The 20,372-nt window shown below is 40.3% G+C and overlaps 1 protein-coding gene across 3 annotated transcripts in view; it reads right to left on the bottom strand.

The window, feature by feature from the left end:
* The window catches only part of MAN2A1 (mannosidase alpha class 2A member 1), a 213,765-nt gene that overhangs the window by 143,753 nt on the left and 49,640 nt on the right, over positions 1 to 20,372 (bottom strand). For all 3 annotated transcript variants that reach the window (XM_086413372.1, XM_086413373.1, XM_086413375.1), the window contains exon 4: positions 2,418 to 2,589. In XM_086413372.1, coding sequence (XP_086269498.1) covers positions 2,418 to 2,589 — 172 coding nt within the window. The remainder of the gene's footprint in view (positions 1 to 2,417; positions 2,590 to 20,372) is intronic.

The raw sequence follows: 20,372 nt of genomic DNA, 5'->3' as shown, positions 1-20,372 counted from the left end.
AGACCATCAGCAATGGCTTCTTTGTGGTTCCCAGAGCCAGGGTCCTACTCTGCTGCAGCAGTGATTAGTATCATGGCAGCTAAAGGAGAAAGGGCGGTGGGGGCGGCGGGTTCGTTTACAAGCTGTGAGATCCCTGCAGACCTACCTCACTGTGTTGTCACGGGGCAAATGCAATAGAAGGCATTGGGTGATGTGTGTCTGATCCTTGTCTCCCCCAGCTGCTACCCCCCTCTAGTTATTATATTTGTCTGGGCTTTGTAGGACTTCACAAGTAGCTGATTTGGTGATTGCTAGGTGGCCTAGTTTGTGTAAATATAATGTGTTGGTCTTCTCCATGTTCTTTTGGGGTTTTATTGTTTACAAACTTCTTTTTATATTGAGAAAAATAGCCAAAGCATCTTTGACAAAATGTTCTGCACCAGGCAAAGAAATCTGAAACGTAAGCTTGGGGGCCCCTCTTGAAGTTGGGGGGGTCTTGAACTACACTTTCTTTTGTGTTCCCCTTCCTCTATTTCCTATTTCAAACAAGATCTGTCCTGAAAACTAGATTCCTATTCCCTCTTCTTTCCACCTTTGTGCCCCCCCGAAATAGACCATATACCTATACATTTAATTTGTGGGGTATCTGTGATTAAGTGATTTGTGCAAAAATCCTGAAAAGGCTAAGATTGCTCCATCCCTCGTTCCCAATTTCGAGTCCTGTCCATTCCTTGATGTGATTCATGCTAAACGGACTGATGTATTTGGTTGGATTAAGACCAACTCCAAGGGTAGAGAGGAGCAATGAAGGGGGCCTTCCATGTAGAAGGTGGGGCTGGGAGACCACGAAAGGAAAGATGAATGTATATCCAAGTCACTCAGGAACTTTTATGCAGGTGCAAGAAACTTACGTCAAAGTAGCCACAAGATTGTTTAATAGCAGACAGACGAATGTAACTCCATGTTTACTGCTAGAAACCAAAGCTTTGTATGAAATCTTGAATTTAATGGGGAGGGAGGGAGGGAGGGTAGAAAAGCATGTACCCATCTGTTCTTTTCCTCATCCCTTCTCATTCCTGAACTGCAGGAGACATAGCCCCTTGGGCTTTGGCGACCCCATCTGGGCAGTGTTTATTTGATGGCTGATTTTACTGTGCCAGGTACTTCCTTTCCCATTTGCTATCATTTTGTAACACACACGCTGACCCTTTTCCCTTTCCTTTGTTTTCCTTGGGAATATACAATGAATAAAAACTTATTGGTACTAAAAAAAAAAAAAAAAGAAAGAGGTCAGAAAGCCCAGAAATCAATGCTTATTTAAATACAATAAAGATGGCACTTCAAGTCAGTGGAAAGAAAGAATGTGTAAGGGAAGAGCTTATGGGGCTGAGGCTGGCCTGGACGGTAAGCAGTGTGGCATGTCCAGCTGGGTGACCCCATCTGTACAATCAAGACACTCACTGGACTCACTGCCCAGGATTACTGCAAAGATTATCAGTTATCATTTGTAAGGTACTTAACACAGGAAGTGATACAGTAAGTGGTGCACATGTGACACTAAATAAGTAAAAAAAGTAGTTTATGCTAAGACAAACCTTAAACTCCCGGAAGCAGGGCGGGTGGCGGGAGCAGGGAGACAGCAGAGCAAAAGCCCCCATCACACCACATTAAAGAGTAAACCGGAAGGTTTATAAAAGGGAGCAGTAAAAACACTAAAGAGGCGGGGGAAAGATCTCCTCTTAGGCTAAGACTTGGGTATGACAGAAAAGCCAATATCAAGAAAACAGATTAATACATTAGACTACATAAAAACTTTTGAAGTCTATGTGTCAAACACTAAGAATTAAGAAGAAATTTAAAGCTTCAGAAAAAATAAGGATTCATATGTGTGCATAAGCACTCTTAGAAATCACTAAGCAAAGTACAGGATCAAGCAGTTCACAGAAAGTTCTGCCTGCATACATGAGAAAACATGTAACACTATCACTAATCAAAATTTTATCACTAAGCAAATTTTCCAATACTTAAATTGATATGTTTTAGAAAAAAATTACATTGCAAATATGCAGAGAATTTCATCTGCTAATATGCAGAGAAATCGGTACATTTCTAAATGAAGAACACACTGAAACCACCTTTACAGGGATCACTTCGATTTATATGCTTCAAAAAAATCTTTAAAACATTAAGCCCCTTTGACATAGTAATTCCATTGCAAGGACAAAGCTGGAACATAAGAATTTCAATGGAGAAGTTTCAGGTCACTTTTTCAGAAATGAACCAGAATCAAGGTAATAAAAGGACATGGAGAAATATTTTAAGTTTCATTTATAAAGCTAAGAATTTTCACCTTCTGAAAAGTCAACACATGTTTCACTGCAAAATTAATGTATTTAATATTACCTAATTTCAAAAAGCAATAGTTTTAAACAACAAACCTTTTAACAGCATCCTTCTTCTGAACATCTATAGCTTCCCACCACTTTGAAAGGTAAGAGATCTCAGACCATATAAATTTTCTCCGTGGGTCTTCTTTCAACTTGACAACCATATTATTAAAAATATACTGAGTCTTCTCTCTAAAGTAGTCATCAAAGGTCTTCAACCAACCTAAATTAAGACACAAAAAATATCACAAAGGTCTGACGTAAACTCAGTCACACTCAATTGCATTTTGTATAACCTTAGGGGTTTCATTCATACAAAGACAACTAAAAATTTAGCAAATATTTTCAGTTAATGAAATTCCACTGAATGGACATGAGACTCAAAAAGCCACTAATACTGAAATGATAAAAAGACTTTGAAAACTGTACAAATTCAGATATCAGTGAGAAAAATGAGAAAGTTGAAAAACATTTATTCGTACTTAACAATTACAGTATCTAATTCAACTACTTATAATTTATCTCTAATTTAAGGAATTTTTTTTAATTAAAAAAACCCAAACAACATTAGCAAGTTGGACGTAATATTCTTTTAATACAGAATCAAAATTTTATTCTCTCTGCTGCTGCTGCTCAGTTGCTCAGGCCCGTCCAACTCTGTGACCCAGGGACCGCAGCCCACCAGGCTCCTCTGTCCGTGCGATTCTCCAGGCAAGAACACTGGCGTGGGCTGCCATGCCCTCCTCCAGGGGACCTTCCCAACCCAGGGCTTGAACTCTGGTCTCCTGCATTGCAGGCAGATTCTTGACCACTGAGCCACCAGTGAAGTCCATTTATTCTCTCATACCACATCTAAAATTTCTTCTTCATTAAGTACCCAAAACTAAGAAAAAGAAAATCACAAGTACAAACTATATCAAAAGCCTAGAAACAGAGCAATAAGGTAATTACAGAAATATTATGAATACTAACAAGAAGAATTCTGCCAAAAATAGCCATGAGTTCCCAAAAGGCTGCTCATTATTCTACTTTTTTGAAGAACAAATTGACAATAATCAAACAACAAATGTATACACATCCATATAAAGTTGTTTTCAAAAAAGAACTGCAACAACTCAGTTCTTTGCCTTTTCCTACTACTTCTCAAATATCCTGAAAATTTTATCTAAAGACATTTACAATTTGACTATTAAGAAACATTTTTAACAAGATCTATAGTTCCAAATGCAGCCCCATCCAGCCAAGTAATAAAGCAACACAACAAGAAACTGAGGCAAAACACACACAGCCGTCAATCCCACCTACTGGTGGGAGATAAAATGTCCTCTGTGAGAATCACCTCTTATCTGCGGCATCTTACAGGAAGGGGAGTTTCTATACAGACAGGCAAAACCGCTGTTCTATTGTTTCCAAGTCTCACACATGTGGGAGGTCTAAAACACAAAGGGTCCAGCAAGTTAGTTCTCTTGTCTGTCTACAATCAAGCGAATAGTCAACGCATACTGTATTTGCTGACAAATAACAAAAACTTGCAAGGGCTGAGCAGGCAATATACTCTTGACAATGCAAACATGAGATTCTAATGGGCACTGCCACTATGACTGTATTTCTCCCTTTGGCTTTAACTGAAATCTATTCATTCTACAATTATTTATTGAGCACCCACAAAGTGAAGGGTATTGGAGCTATGAGCCAGATAGGATATAGTTTAAAATATTCTTTAAAGAACTTTCTTGATCTGGGACATTTTTAAGCTAGTTTGTCACCAAAGAACACTACCTGAATAATTCAACTTTTCCATGCTACAGCTACAGCACTTGATGACGTGGCTGCTGCTGCTGTTGTTATAACCGTCATCAGCCTTTAACTCCAGTGTTCTTACCTGGAAAATCCCATGGACGGGGGAGCCTGGTAGGCTGCAGTCTATGGGGTCACTAAGAGTCGGACACGACTGAGCGACTTCACTTTCACTTTTCACTTTCATTGGAGAAGGAAATGGCAACCCACTCCAGTGTTCTTGCCTGGAGAATCCCAGGGACCGGAGAGCCTGGTGGGCTGCTGTCTATGGGGTTACACAGAGTTGGACACGACTGAAGAGACTTAGCAGCAGCAGCAGCCTTTAACTACCCAAGCCCAGGACACACTACAGCCCTTGATGACGTGGCTGCGGCTGCTGTTATTATTATAATCATCATCAGCCTTTAATTACCCTTTTCACATCTCTACAATCAAACCAGGTCAAAGGAGAAATAAAAGATATTCCTAACATCCAATTTTGAAAAGTATACAATTTATTTACAAATTAAATAAACTGCTCCACATCTTAAACATATTGGTTACCCAATACGTTAGCATAGAACTCATTCTATGTCCCTTTAATAGGCTGGATTTGTCCTCTTGAAATGCATACATTGAAGTCCTAACAGCCAGTAACTTCAGAATATGACTGTATTTGGACATAATGTTGCCAAAGAGGGATTTCCCTGGTAGCTCAGAAGGTAAAGCGTCTGCCTGCAATGCAGGAGACCTTGGTTTGATCCCCAGGTCAGGAAGATTTTCTGGAGAAGGAAATGGCAACCCAGTCTAGTATTCTTGCCAGGAAAATTCCATGTACAGAGGAGCCCGGTAGGCTACAGTCCATGGGACTGGCAAAGAGTCGCACATGACTGAGCAACTTCCCTTGTCTCCAAAGAGATGATGAAGATAAAATGATGTCATGAGAATGGAGCCTAATCCAGTACAGGCATAACTTGCTTTATCGCGCTTTGCTTTATTTTGCTTCACAGATGTTGCATTTTTTATAAATACAAGGTTTGTGGCAACCCTCTGTCAAACAAATAGATCAGTGTCATCATTCCAACAGCATTTGCTCACTTTATGTGTCTGTCACATTTCAGTAATTCTCCTATTTTAAAGTTTTTAACTGTGATCATATTTGTTACCATGAACTGTAAGCAGCGATCTTGATGTTACACCTGCAATTGCTCTGGGGCTCCACGAACCACACCTGTATAAGACAGTGAACTGAATGTTCTGACTGCTTTAAAGGCCATTCTTCATCGCCCCCTCTCCTCCAGCCTCCCTATTCCCTGAGACAAAATAAAATCGAAAGTAGACCAGTTAATAGCCCTACAATGACCTCTTAATGTTCAAGTGAAAGGAAGAGTCCCATGTCCCTCACTTTTAATCAGAAGCTAGAAATGATTAACCTTAGTAAAGAAGGTTTGTTGAAAGCCAAGATGGCCAAAAGCTAGATGAATTGCCCTGAAATAGCCACGCGATGAATGCAATGGAAAAGTTCTTAAAGGAAATGAAAACTGCTACTCCAATGAACACATGAACGATAAAAAGCTAAACAGCCCTATTGCTGATATGGAGAGTTTTGGTGCTCTGGATAGAAGATCAAACCAGTAACACATTCTCTTAAGTAAAAGCCAAACCTAGGCCAAGGCCTAACTCTCTCCAGTTCTGTGGTGGCTGAAAGAGTTGAGGAAGATAAAGAAGAAAAGTCTGAAGCTAGTAGAGGCTGGTTCATGAGGTTCAAAGAAAGAAGCCATCTCCGTAACATTCAAGTGCAACAGTAAGGGCAACAGCAAGTGCTAATGTAGAAGCTGCAGCAAGTTGTCCAGAAAAATCTAGCTAAGATCATGAACAAAGGTGGCTACAGTAAACAAGACATTTGCAATGTAGATCAAAGAGCATTCTTTGGAGGAGATGCTATCTCAGACTTTGTTAGCTAGAAAAGAGAAGTCAATGCCTGACTGCAAAGCCCCACAGGACAGGCTGACTTGTAAGGGGATAACGCAGCTGGTGACTTGGAGTTAAAGCCAGTGCTCATTCACCACTCCAAAACCTCAAGGGCCCTTAAGAACTGTGCAAACGCGCTCTGTGTGTGCTCTATAAATGAAAGAGCAAGCTGGGGTGACAGCACGCGTGTTCAGCACAGGACGCACTGAGTGCTTTAAGCCCATTACCGAAATCTTCCACTCAGAAAATGAGATTCCTTTCAAAACAGTCCTGCTTCTCAGCAACGGTCAGCTGGTCACGCAGGATCTCTGATGAAGACACACAACAACGTTCACATTGGCTTTGGACCAAGTACTGATTTCGACTTTCAAGTCTTATGCTTTAAGAAATACCTTTCCTAAGACTCTACAGCTGTCATAGATGGCGATTTCTCTGATGGGTCAGAGCCAAGTCAACTGAAAAACTTCTGGAAAAAACTGACCATTTTAGATGCCATTATTAACACCTGCAATTCATGGGAAGAGGTCAAAATATCAATGCAACAGGATTTTGGAACGTATTGACTCCAGTCTTCATGGATAATTTCAGGGGTTCAAGACTTTAGCAGAGGAAGTCACTGTAAATGTGGTGGAATTAACAGTGGAGCCCAAAGGGATTTCCCTGGTGGTCCAGTGGTTAAGACTCCAGAAGACCCTTGAGAGACCCTTGGACTGCAAGGAGATCAAACCAGTCAATTCTAAAGGAAACAACCCCGAATATTCATTGGAAGGACAGATGCTGAAGCTGCAGCTCCAATACTTTGGCCACCTGATGCAAACAGCCAACTCATTGGAAAAGACATTGATGCTGGGCAAGACTGAAGGCAGGAGGAGAAGGGGACGACAAAGGATGAGATGGTTGGGTTTTATCATCAACTCAATGGACATGAATTTGAGCAAACTCTGGGAGATGATGAAGGACAGGGAAGCCTGGCATGCTGCAGTCCATGGGGTTGCAAGGAGTCAGACATGACTGAGCAACTGAACAACAAAGACACCACTTTCTACCTAAATTTTAACAAAAGTTAAAATTAATCCCAATTATTTGACTTATAAACTCAATTAAAGAAAAGAACTACTAACAGTGAAATGACTCTGAAATTAATTTTATAATAAAATACAAGCATAAGAGGCAAATTTAGAAGAAATAGTCTTTATGAAGTTTAATAAGTTAAAGGCTTTTTAAAAATACAACTACTTATTTTCATAGGTTATACTTTGTGATGAACTCAGGCCATTTCAAAGAATAGTTTATCAGGGGAGTGTTCATAGAGGAATCTCAGTGACTGATTAATCCATCTTGCCTTCAACACTTCATTCGCCCTTCAACAATCATGCAGACAATATGTCAAAGATATTTACGTGAGCTACAAGACAAGCTCAGAGATGTCAACTTAAAAGGCTTCCATAAAACTCATCTATAATAGATATGAATATCACTACAATGCAGCACAATTAATGTAGAATGAACAGAAAGATAGCCTCTTGCAGTTTTCAATACTGAGTAATATAACAGTAAATTAGCTTTTATTGCTCTTATACAATAGAGTAATCAAGTATTCCCTTTTACACTGAATTGACTCTTTCTTCTCTAAATTACTGTAAAACTTCAACTGTATATTAACATGAGACCAATCACAAAGATAGCATTTTAAAAAACTTGTATGGGATGAATTTTTGTGATATAAAATTACATTCCTATGTCGAGATTTAATAATCTTGGGACATTCAGATGCAAACTGATTTACTTAAATGGTCAATTCACAGCCTTTTTCTTTCCCTTGAATATACTTAGAAATTGAAACAGGGCTAGAACAGCATTAAGAATACCTTTCAATTTATCCTTTTTCATTCTAACAACACCATCACCCATAAAACAGCTAATCACTATTTTAAATAAGTGGGGAAATGTTAAAAACAAAGAGTACACAATTAGAAGTTGTATTCAGCCATAATTCCAAAGTCACTATCACTATTTTATCAGAAAAATTTTTAATTTCTAAAATATAAAAATAACACAGTTGAAAACTATTGCTTATTCTTCATCATAAATAAATACACACCTAATAACTGTTCACTAACAAAACACAATTTATTTTTTAAATTGTGGACTTGTGATCTAGCTTAAAGTCTGCAGGCTTTGTGGGATCTGAGGTCTGAGGAGCGCTTCATCTGTCTGGTAGAGGGTACATACAGGACCACCCAGGGGCCTGGGCAGGAGCGCCTGCCCTGCGCACTGGACCCCAGGGGTCTCCCTGCTCCTCCTCTGAGCCCACCCTTTCCACAAGACAAACCCACCAGGCAAAGGCCATGCCCACCCACTGGCTGTGTGGTGCCCTTCTCAGTCCCCGGGGCTTGGATATCCGCATCTGATCATCCCACAGCCAGCTTCTTGAGCCTCCCAGGGCCTCTACTAGGCCGCCCCTGCCAGGACAGATGAACTTGCAGGTGGCCACTAGCCTGGCAGTAGCCAGGAGGTGCAGTTTGCAGGGGTGTGGGAAGAGGGCTGGGGTGTCTGCAAGAAGCACCATCCTGGGTTCAGGCGAGGCCGGGCTGCCCAGAGGCTAACGCTCCCCACAGCAGCAGCACAGCCAATGCGGAAGTGCAGCCCAGGCACTCTAAATCCTTACTTGGCCTTCCAGATCACTGAGCTATTATATCCTAAGGCAACAGGAAAAGATCTATTTTATTTAGCAATGTATTAGTTTGATTTATAACCTTTAAATGTTTAGACATAGTGTTTGAGGGCCTCCATGTACTTTTGCCCCAGGTCATGCAAGTTTTAGAAGTGAGCCTAGATAAACACTGCAAGCTGAACTTCAAACAAGTCAATTCTCATGACTCTAGCACCTGGTACAGTCCACAACAGCAAAAGGTCAGTAAGTACTTGACAGATGAGTGAACTGTATGGCCAAAAGGACTGGAAAAAAATGCATGTGGAGTAAAAAATGCAAATTTACTACTTCAACTGAAAATTAAACCAAAGGTCAAAGACACCACATACTTTTAGCTCTATTATGTTCATGGTCCTGATACTAACCTAATAATCTTTGAACAATATCTCTAAGTTTCTATTTTATATTTATAAAGGATCTGTCAGCCCTAAGATGATTTAAAACACACACATCCGGAAGAAGGCATGCCCCTCAAATCAATGTTACACTGTTATGGTTTTAATTGCTACAATAATGACTTTTTAATGAGTACATTAATTCCACTCAAATAGGTACCAACTGTTAAGAAAACATAAAAAGATTCTGAGATATATCCAGATAATAAACACTGAAAAAAATCCAACATGCTTCAAGTAATTTCCATTTTAACATAATATTTTCAAATTGAAAAATATAAGTAGAGTTCATTAAAAAAGAAATCTCCTTTATTTTAGTAATTAAGTTATTCTATATTAACAAATGATTAACAAGTTTCTTACATCACTTGTCAAACCTTTCAATGTTCAACTGCAACATCCAATCCTACACTTAAGGGGTTACAAACAACTTTAACTGATGTTACCATAACTCACATGCTGATTAATTTTAATTCCAATATTTCTAGTATAAAATAACCTTACTTTTCCCCCTGATAAACTGTGAAAGAGTTTTAATTAACTTTCTGTTCTGGTTTATTCATTCAAACACAATCCAAGCATCCAACAATGACAAAGCAATAAAGCTAAGTTCAATGGACACATTTTACAGTGAACACATAAACACAATGCTGCGAGAATAAAGAAATGGTAAGTTCCCACTAGAAGAATGGAAGAGAGAGTCTTGGATTAGACGCCATGTGGTTAGAGACAAAGGGGGCGCTCCAACAGAGGCGAGAGGCGCCGGAAAAGACATCAAGCCAGGAAATGATGTATCAATTTCAGGGAGCAGAAGGCACTTGGGTATGGCCTCACTGCACCTTACACAGTGGGAATATAGTAAGATACTGAATAAACAGAAGTGAGATCACATCACTGAAAATCTAAACCATCCTTGCTTCTCATCCAAAACTTAGAAGGAAGTAAGTTAAGGTTTTCTGAGCTGGGTTTTCAAAACTATCTGTACTGTGAGTGTAAAGTGAAAGAAAATGAAGTCACTCAGTCGTGTCGGACTCTTTGCGACCCCATGGACAGTAGCCTACCAGGCTCCGCTGTCCATGGGATTTTCCAGGCAAGAATACTGGAGTGGGCTGCCATTTCCTTCTCCAGGGGATCTTCCCAACCCAGGGATCGAACCCGGGTCTCCTCCATTGCAGACAGACGCTTTACCGTCTGAGCCACCAGGTAAAGAATAAACTAAAAGGTAAAACAGACCGTGTAGAGGCACTCTGGCTGTGACGGACTGCGCAGAAGTGCGGCCAAGAGGAGCTACCCCATGCCCGAGGTCAGGGGTGGCGGGCAAGACGAGCTACCCCATGACCGAGGTCTGGGGCAGCCGCCGAGAGGAGCTACGCCACATCCGAGGTCAGGGGCGGAGGCCAAGAGGAGCAACCCGATGTTCAAGGTCAGGAAGGGCAACCTCGTCCAAGGTAAGGAGCACAGGCTGCATTTTGCTGGAGCAGCCGTGAAGAGACACCCCACGATCAAGGTAAGAGAAACCCAAGTAAGACGGTAGGTGTTGCGAGAGGGCATCAGAGGGCAGACACACTGAAACCATACTCACAGAACACTAGCCAATCTGATCACATGGACCAAAGCCTTGTCTAACTCAATGAAACTAAGCTATGCCCTGTGGGGCCACCCAAGACGGGCGGGTCATGGTGGAAAGGTCTGAAAGAATGTGGTCCACTGGAGAAGGGAATGGCAAACCACTTCAGTGTTCTTGCCTTGAGAACCCATGAACAGTATGAAAAGGCAAAACAATAGGATACTGAAAGAGGAACTTCCCAAGTCAGTACATGCCCAACATGCTACTGGAGATCAGTGGAGAAATAACTCCAAAAAGAATGAAGGGATGGAGCCAAAGCAAAAACAATACCCAGGTGTGGATGTGACTGGTGATAGAGGCAAAGTCCGATGGTATAAAAAACAATATTGCATAGGAACCTGGAATCTTAGGCATTTAATCAAAGCAAATTGGAAGTGGTCAAACAGGAGATGGCAAGAGTGAACGACAATATTCTAGGAATCAGCGAACTAAAATGGACGGGAATGGGTGAATATAACTCAGATGACCATTATATCTACTACTGTGGACAGCAATCCCTTAGAAGAAATGGAGTAGCCATCATGGTCAACAATAGAAATGCAGTCTGAAATGCAGTACTTGGATGCAATCTCAAAAACAACAGAATGATCTCCGTTCATTTCCAAGGCAAACCATTTAATATCACGGTGATCCAAGCTTATGCCCCAACCAGTAACGCTGAAGAAGCTGAAGTTGAAGGTTCTATGAAGACCTACAAGACCTTTTAGAACTAACACCCAAAAAAGATGTCCTTTTCCTTATAGGGGGCTGGAATGCAAAAGTAGGAAGTCAAGAAACACCTGGATTAACAGGCAAATTTGGCCTTGGAGTACGGAATGAAGCAGGGCAAAGGCTAATAGAGTGTTGCCAAGAGAACGCACTGGTCACAGCAAACACCCTCTTCCAACAACACAAGAGAAGACTCTACACAGGGACCTCACCATATGGTCAACACCGAAATCAGATTGATTATATTCTTTGCAGCCAAAGATGGAGAACTCTATGCTATGCTATGCTATGCTAAGTCATTTCAGTCGTGTCCAACTCTGTGTGACCCCATAGACAGCAGCCCACCAGGCTCCCCCTTCCCTGGGACTCTCCAGGCAAGAACACTGGAGTGGGTTGCCATTTCATTCTCCACTGCATGAAAGTGAAAAGTGAAAGTGAAGTCGCTCAGTTGTGTCTGACTCTTAGCGAGCCCATGGACTGCAGTCTACCAGGCTCCTCTGTCCATGGGATTTTCCAGAGAAGAGTACTGGAGGGGAGAACTCTATACAGTCAGCAAAAACAAGACCGGGAGCTGACTGTGGTTCAGATCATGAACTCCTTATTGCCAAATTCAGACTGAAATTGAAGAAAGTAGGGAAGATCATTAGACCATGCAGGTATGACCTAAATCAAATCCCTTATGATTATACAGTGGAAGTGAGAAATAGATTTAAGGGACTAGATCTGATAGACAGAGTACCTGGTGAACTATGGACGGAGGTTCGTGACATTGTACAGGAGACAGGGATCAAGCCATTCCCATGGAAAAGAAATGCAAAAAAGCAAAATGGCTGTCTGGGGAGGCCTTACATATAGCTGTGAAAGGAAGCAAAGCAAAAAGCAAAGGAGAAAAGGAAAGATATAAGCATATGAATGCAGAGCTCCAGAGAACAGCAAGGAGAGATAAGAAAGCCTTCCTCAGTGATCAATGCAAAGAAATAGAGGAAAACAACAGAATGGGAAAGACTAGAGATCTCTTCAAGAAAATTAGAGATACCAAGGGAACATTTCATGCAAAGATGGGCTTGATAAAGGACAGAAATGGTATGGACCTAACAGTAGCAGAAGATATTAAAAAGAGGTGGCAAGAATACACAGAAGAACTGTACAAAAAAGATCTTCACGACTCGGATAATCACGATGATGTGATCACTGACCTAGAGCCAGACATCCTGGAATGTGAAGTCAAGGGGGCCTTAGAAAGCATCACAATGAACAAAGCTAGTGGAGGTGATGGAATCCCAGATGAGCTGTTTCAAATCCTGAAAGATGATGCTGTGAAAGTGCTGCGCTCAATATGCCAGCAAATTTGGAAAACTCAGCAGTGGCCACAGGACTGGAAAAGGTCAGTTTTCATTCCAATCCCAAAGGCAATGCCAAAGAATGCTTAAACTACCGTACAATTGCACTCATCTCACACGCTAGTAAAGTCATGCTCAAAATTCTCCAAGCCAGGCTTCAGCAATACGTGAACCGTGAACTTCCTGATGTTCAAGCTGGTATTAGAAAAGGCAGAAGAACCAGAGATCAAATTGCCAACATCTGCTGGATCATGGAAAAAGCAACAGAGTTCCAGAAAAACATCTATTTCTGCTTTGCTGACTATGCCAAAGCCTTTGACTGTGTAGATCACAATAAACTGTGGAAAATTCTTCAAGAGATGGGAATACCAGACCACCTGACCTGCCTCTTGAGAAACCTATATGCAGGTCAGGAAGCAATAGTTAGAACTGGACATGGAACAATAGACTGGTTCCAAACAGGAAAAGGAGTACGTCAAGGCTGTATATTGTCACCCTACTTATTTAACTTCTATGCAGAGTAAATCATGAGAAACGCTGGGCTGGAAAAAGCACAAGCTGGAATCAAGATTGTTGGGAGAAATATCAATAACCTCAGATATGCAGATGACACCATCCTTATTGCAGAAAGTGAAGAAGGACTGAACAGCCTCTTGATGAAAGTGAAAGAGGAGAGTGAAAAAGTTGGCTTAAAACTCAACTTTCAGAAAACTAAGATCATGGCATTCAGTCCCATCACTTCATGGGAAATAGATGGAGAAACAGTGGAAACAGTAGCTGACTTTATTTTTCTGGGCTCCAAAACCACTGCAGATGGCGACTGCAGCCATGAAATTAAAAGACGCCTACACCTTGGAAGGAAAGTTATGACCAACCTAGATAGCATATTGAAAAGCAGAGACATTACTTTGCCAACAAAGGTCCGTCTAGCCAAGGCTATGATTTTTCCAGTGGTCATGTATGGATGTGAGAGTTGGACTGTGAAGAAAGCTGAGCGCTGAAGAATTGATGTTTTTGAACTGTGGTGCTGGAGAAGACTCTTGAGAGTCCCTTGGACTGCAAGGAGATCCAACCAGTCTATCCTAAATGAGACCAGTCCTGGATGTTCATTGGAAGGACTGATGTTGAGCCTGAAACTCCAATACTTTGGCCACCTCATGCGAAGAGTTGACTCATTGGAAAAGACCCTGATGCTGGGAGCGATTGGGGGCAGGAGGAGAAGGGGACAACAGAGGATGAGATGGCTGGATGGTATCACCAACTCTATGCACAAGAGTTTGGGTGAAGTCTGGGAGTTGGTAATGGACAGGGAGGCCTGGCGTGCTGCGATTCATGGGGTCGCAAAGAGTCAGACACGACTGAGCAAATGAACTGAATTGAACAAGGTAAAAATAGGAGATAAACAAGACATGAGGCCACTGCAATTATTCTGCTAAATATGGTGATGGATCTCAGTGGAAACAAATACAGGGAAATAGAGGCCAAGAAGGCACAGTGAAGGGAATTGAGTAAATTTTCAGCAGAGAGTAGAAGCAGAGTCAAAAATGAAGATGAGTCTTTGAAAACTTAGAAACCTGCTGATTCCTCTAAATGCTTTTGAACTCAGATATCCAAAAGAACCCAACCTTTTTGCCAGGTGATTCAGTATCATCTAATAGTTTTTAAAACATATCAGCTTCACTTCCATTAACTTGTTTGAGATACAGCATTTTTTTTAACCTATGTAAGATATTGTCACTTGAAATTCTATCCAGCACCACAAGAATCCATTTGCATTACGATCAGGACAGCTGGATTTGGTTCACACTGCAGCTGTATAATGACCAAATGTGACCTCTTTCTGTATTGCTTTTCTAAATGCCCTTTAAAAGACCTGCATACCTTGATACCTGACACCTGCAATTGTAAGATCACCCTCCAAAATATTTTCTAAATCTGTGCTTCCCTGTGTTACTTCCCTCCCGTGTTAAGAATTTCATCCCTGAGTATTTATCTGAACCAAATGAGGATACTTCCAGACTAGTAAGTCGTGTCCAAACAAAGTTTGGTCAGTTGAAATATTGAAAAGTATCTATGAGAGACATGCATATTCCTTTGAGGGCATTACTCTTAGGATATGTGAGGAGTCTACTAACTTAGCCTTATGAGCAAGCCAATACTGGGCAAATTATCTAAGTTTCTAGAAGAAATCATTTAAAAGCTGGAAAATACTGCTTATCAATCACTTTCCAATCGTACAATATGTAGCAATGAGAAAAACCACTCACCATTTCATGTACTAATGCAGTATTTAAGGACTAAGCCATCTGTCTCAGTAAGGACAGAAGAAAAGAAAAGGATAGCGTACAGTGTAGTGAGGTGTCTACTTTAGCAGCGGTCACTAAGATGTTTTATACGATTAATATGAAAGTAGATGACATTTGGCTTAGAAAACCTTAAAGACATTCTTCCTAGAAGCTCTTTATGTGGTTTTACAAGCATTACCTGCAAGAGGCAATATTAAAAGTAGTTATGGATTTTGATTCCAGACCCAGATGACTCGGGTTCACACCCAGCCCTGCCACAGACCCAGCACTCATCCTCTGTTCTGTCTCAGTTTGTTTTGTTTTTTCATCTGTGAAATGAGGGTGAAAACACGATTTTTATCATAAAGTCGCTGACAGGATGGATGGATTCAAAACATGGCTCAGACAATAAAGCATCTGCCTGCAGTGCAGGAGATCTGGGTTCATCCCTGGGTCAGGGAAGATTCCCGGAGCAGGAAATGGCAACCCACTCCAGTAGACTTGCCTGGAGAATCCCATGGACAGAGGAGCCTAGAGGGCTACAGCGCATGGGGTCACAAGAGTCAGACACGACTCGCACACGCACACGCACACACACATACAATACCTAGAACAGTGCCTGGAACACGGTAAGTTTCCACTGTACCAGCAGTTAGTTGTATAGCCAGCACAGTGGTGAGCTCTGAAGCACCCAGGATTGAAGACAGACAAAAGTAATCAAAATAGGGTAACTGGAAGATGTTTAATGATTACCTACATTTCAGGCGCTACTTGACATTTGTGCTCCTAAGGAATACAGTCTAGTGAGAGCCCAATCAGACTTTTTTCCCTCTAAAAAGGAATATCAATATACCAATTCTAGAGATCTCTTAAAAACAAGTGCCAAAATTTTTTAACATTTAAGAGTGCCAGATAAAATACAGGATGACAGGTTAAATTTGAGCTTCAGATAAATAATAAATGTTTAGTGTAAGTGTGTACCATATGATATTTGCAGCACATGTAAAAAAGTATACATTGTTTATAGGAAGTTAAAATGTAAATGAGCAGCCTGTTGTTGTTTTCTTTTTTCCCCAGCTAAATCTGGCAACTCTATTAACAAACCAAAGTTCAGATAAATGTGCTAAATTAGCCAATGCCCATAAAGCAAGAAGAAAAGAAATACCAGCGTCATTTGAACTAAACAAAGTATCCTAAGAGACAGTATAGTAAATGGAAAGAATATGGGGCTTAGCATCAGGCAAATCTGAGCTCCAATTCACCATCCTCGGCCACTTTATAACTGTTTAACTTTGAAAAAACAACTACACTTACTCTAGCCCCACTGTCCTCTCCTGGTAAATGGGATTTGAATTTACCACTTTTCAGGATTGCAGGACAGGTTACACTAAATAACGCACACCCAACACTCCCTGAGGCCACACAGGCAATGAAGGTCACAGTGTCTTAGCTCCAGAAACTCAAATTTCCTGTACAGTAGCCAAAACCAAAGAACTCACTTTACCCCACAGAAACTAACCAGAAAAACATATGCAGTCCCCACTGTTGCCATAGACAAAGCTCGCCTTCTCCCGACTGCCTCCTTCCACCTGGCGGTCTCCTCCGGCAGCCTGAGCTCTGTCCCCACGGCCTTTCGCCTGCACGGACGTTCACTCACCCATGCAGAACCAGAAATGTTCTCTCCGGACTGTGCTTAACAGTATTTGAACAGAAGAGCTGGGAAATAACATTCCCCCTGTGACGTCCTCACATTTCTCTTTTCCACTGACTTTTTAAGAATAAGGATACATAAGCAAACTCATTTCAAATTATATAATACAAAATGCAAAAATTGTTCTCTTAATTTTCAAAAAAAAAGGCTGAAAATCCTAAACACTCTTGAGTCAAAAATTCTGCAAAAGAACTGAAAACTCATGAAAGAATTATTTTCCAATGTGACTCTTGGGCCCAGATCTTCCTTCTGTTTTGGAGTCACACCACATGGGGGGATTATTTTCTAATGTTCATTTTACAAATTGCTTGACTAACAATATGCTGTCCAATTTTTCATTTAGTATACCTTATCTTCTCTCTACACACTTTTTTCCTTGGAAGGAAAATTAACTATTTCCACAGTTAACTAGCAGGAAGCAAAGAATTAAGATTGTAGATATAAAGGTGCTGTAATGGTGTTTTAATCAGCTTATTAAATACAACATGAACATGTATCAATCAACTAACATTTAATTTCATGGTCTATGATTCAAAACTTTTCAAAAGCGTAACAGTACACAATTATCAGCATTTACTTAATTTCTTTCCAAGTTTGTTTTAACTCATGTAAACCATATAAAATATTACATGATAATGGTTACATGTCCTTATGTACTAGAAAAAGACATAGTTAGAAATTTTATTAATATATAAATATAATTTGAAATGTACCTTTTCAATTCAACCCAAAAAGAAAAATATCTCCACACACAAAAATGCAGGAACATAATTTTTTAAGTATGGTGACTTAATATAGGAATTTCCTAAAAATTTATTTCAAATATTTCTAGCCCCAACAGACAAAACTCCACTGATGAAATCAACTACTGGGCTAAAGTTTGTTTTAAATTGTTGCTGCAGAAAAGGAAAAGCTCTCTATAAATTTCACTTACAAGTAAACTGCACGTTCATTTAGGAGTATTATACAAATATTTCCTATCACAGAGTGAATTTTAACTTGGAATGTATGTGTACATACTCATCTCTTTTCCTCTACTGAAGAGTGGTTTTTCATGATCTGAATGATTCCATTTTTTACAGAATAATTTAGTTATCTAAATTCTATTTTTGTTAAGGAGCAATGAAAATTAAGTCAGGAGGTTCTTTTCTCTAGCATTTTGCTTGATAGCAAAAAATTGCTTTAGTTTTAAAAAGTCTGTTTCTGACCATTACTTTTGACTCAAGTGGAGAAGGGCCTGAGGGTAAAGGTTATTAACCTCTTTCACTAAGACAAAAAGATTCAACTGTGGTTGCTAGGATACCAACAGACAGATTCATTTATTAGTCAGGGACAATTATTCAGAATGCCTTCTCACAGAACAACACACTAACTGCAACAGGAAGCTTAATGCAAACAAAGTTTAAAAGGCAGAGACAGTCCCTGCCCTTTAAGAGCTTAACATTATTTGTTATTGGTATTCAAAATTATACAGTGCACTTTAAAGAAGCTATTTTTTAAAGGAATGGAAATAAGTAGACAACAAGAAAGAGGGCAGTTAAGAGTATAGGCCAAAGAGTAAGTCAGCTGTTCCATATTCCTTTGTTCATTAGCTTATTTAACTGATTCAGTCTGTACTATGTGCTGGTTACTGTTTGAGTATTAACAACCCAGTGGTTAATAAGACAAAGTTCAAGCCCTCATTGAGCTTACACTCCAGTAAGAAGACCAATAAAAAGTTTGTATCTGTGCTGATATGCAAGCATGAAGTGTGTGTGTGTGTACACAGTGTGAAAAAGTTGTGAAGGGGCATGGAGGCAAGTTAGTGAAGCCTTTACACATATTTAGCGAAGACTATATGCCAACTGTTGGGCTAGGCAATGAGGACAGCGTGTAACAAGAGACCCATGTTCTCTGCCGCTCTGCCGATCCAGGTACACCAACAGGGAAGTACTCTGGTGCCACTTACTGCCTGTGTAACCTTGGCAAGTTGGTATCACCTTCATCATGAATAGTGGCACTAACCTTCCAAAGTTATTGTCAGCATTAGCTGTTTATAAAACATCTGGCACACTGCCTGGTAAACTACAAATTTTATTATTTCAGTTAAGAGCCCATGTTACAGAATAACAAGAAATGAGATCAGTGGAAATTGAGGATGGCAGAAAAGAGGAAAGGATAATAAAGGTCTCTAAAAGATAAAAAAGGAAGGAGAGTTGTGTTCACATGAGGAGGTCTTGTGAAACACACTGGTTAAGTGTATTTTATAAACCTATAAGGAATTCCTTGGAACTCCTATTACGGATTTGGAATTATGGAAACATAATGGAATCACATCACAAACCCAATTAAGTGATAAGAATTAAACTAAGATTGGCAGGGAAAAGAAGAGGAGAGAACAATATAAATAATAAAACCAGCTTGGCCACTATCTCACTCAATGAAGGGATATTTCAGAGTAAATGAGATTTATAGGGGGAAAAAAAAAAATCTGCCATCCTACGGTCTCAGATCCCGTACGTGAAGTGTGAGCACCTCACTTGAGTGAGTGAATCCAAATATAAATGAAGATAGTATGTCTTTCATATGTATCTCCTAAATGCAAATGTACTATTTAATCTGGTGCTCACGTGGGTAAATAAACAGCAAAATAAATTTCGATTAGGTATGATTTTCATCACCTTCTACATTTACTTTATAACTCAATCTCACTTACAATGCTGCTCCACCTACATGACCTCCATTTCATAGATAGACAAATAAACAAGCCCCAGGACAGCTGGAGGTCTGCCTCACTCAGGCTGGCCCCGAATCTCGCTCGGCAGCCCTACACGGTGAAGGTTTTCTTGCATGCTCAGCCGCTCAGTCGTGTCTGACTTTTTGTGACCCTTGGTACTGTAGCCCACCAGGCTCCTCTGTCCACGGGATTTTTCAGGCAAGAATACTGGAGTGGGTTGCCATTTCCTTCTCCAGGGGATCTTCCCAACTGAGGGATAGAACCTTTGTCTCCTGCATTGCAGGCAGATTCTTTACCTGCTGAGGTGACAACTTAAAACACATAAGAGGAAACATCAATGAGACAAATAGAGCTAGATGAAGACATTAAGACCAAAGACAAGGAAACCAAATCAGAAGCTGATGTGTAGTAACTGCTCATCACAAATTTTCAGAATATTGATTTCATATATATATAGTCCTTCTTCTCATACTAAATACTGAAGTACACTAGAGATTCGAACGCTTCAGCACCCAAGCTCTGTCTTGGAGACTATCTTTCACAGCTAAAAGCAGCATGCGTGGGCAAACACACACAGGCAGGGCTTCACCAAAGCATGCGTCCAGACGTAAAGCAACAAGCTCTACTGTCTGAGAAAGAAACACATAAAAATAAACTAGTGGAAAAGAATATGACAAAATCAAATGCTGAGAGCAAAAACATGCAAAGTAGTAAATGAATATGGTGCCTCTGATAGTAACAATGAAATTGAGAAAAATAAAAAA

Source organism: Bos grunniens, chromosome 7, assembly GCF_055505025.1.
Source record: "Bos grunniens cultivar Pamir isolate PY7600 chromosome 7, Bosgru_T2T1.0, whole genome shotgun sequence".
NCBI lineage: Eukaryota > Metazoa > Chordata > Mammalia > Artiodactyla > Bovidae > Bos > Bos grunniens.
The sequence above is the reverse complement of the archived record's forward strand: the minus strand, read 5'-3'. Positions and strand labels throughout refer to the sequence as shown.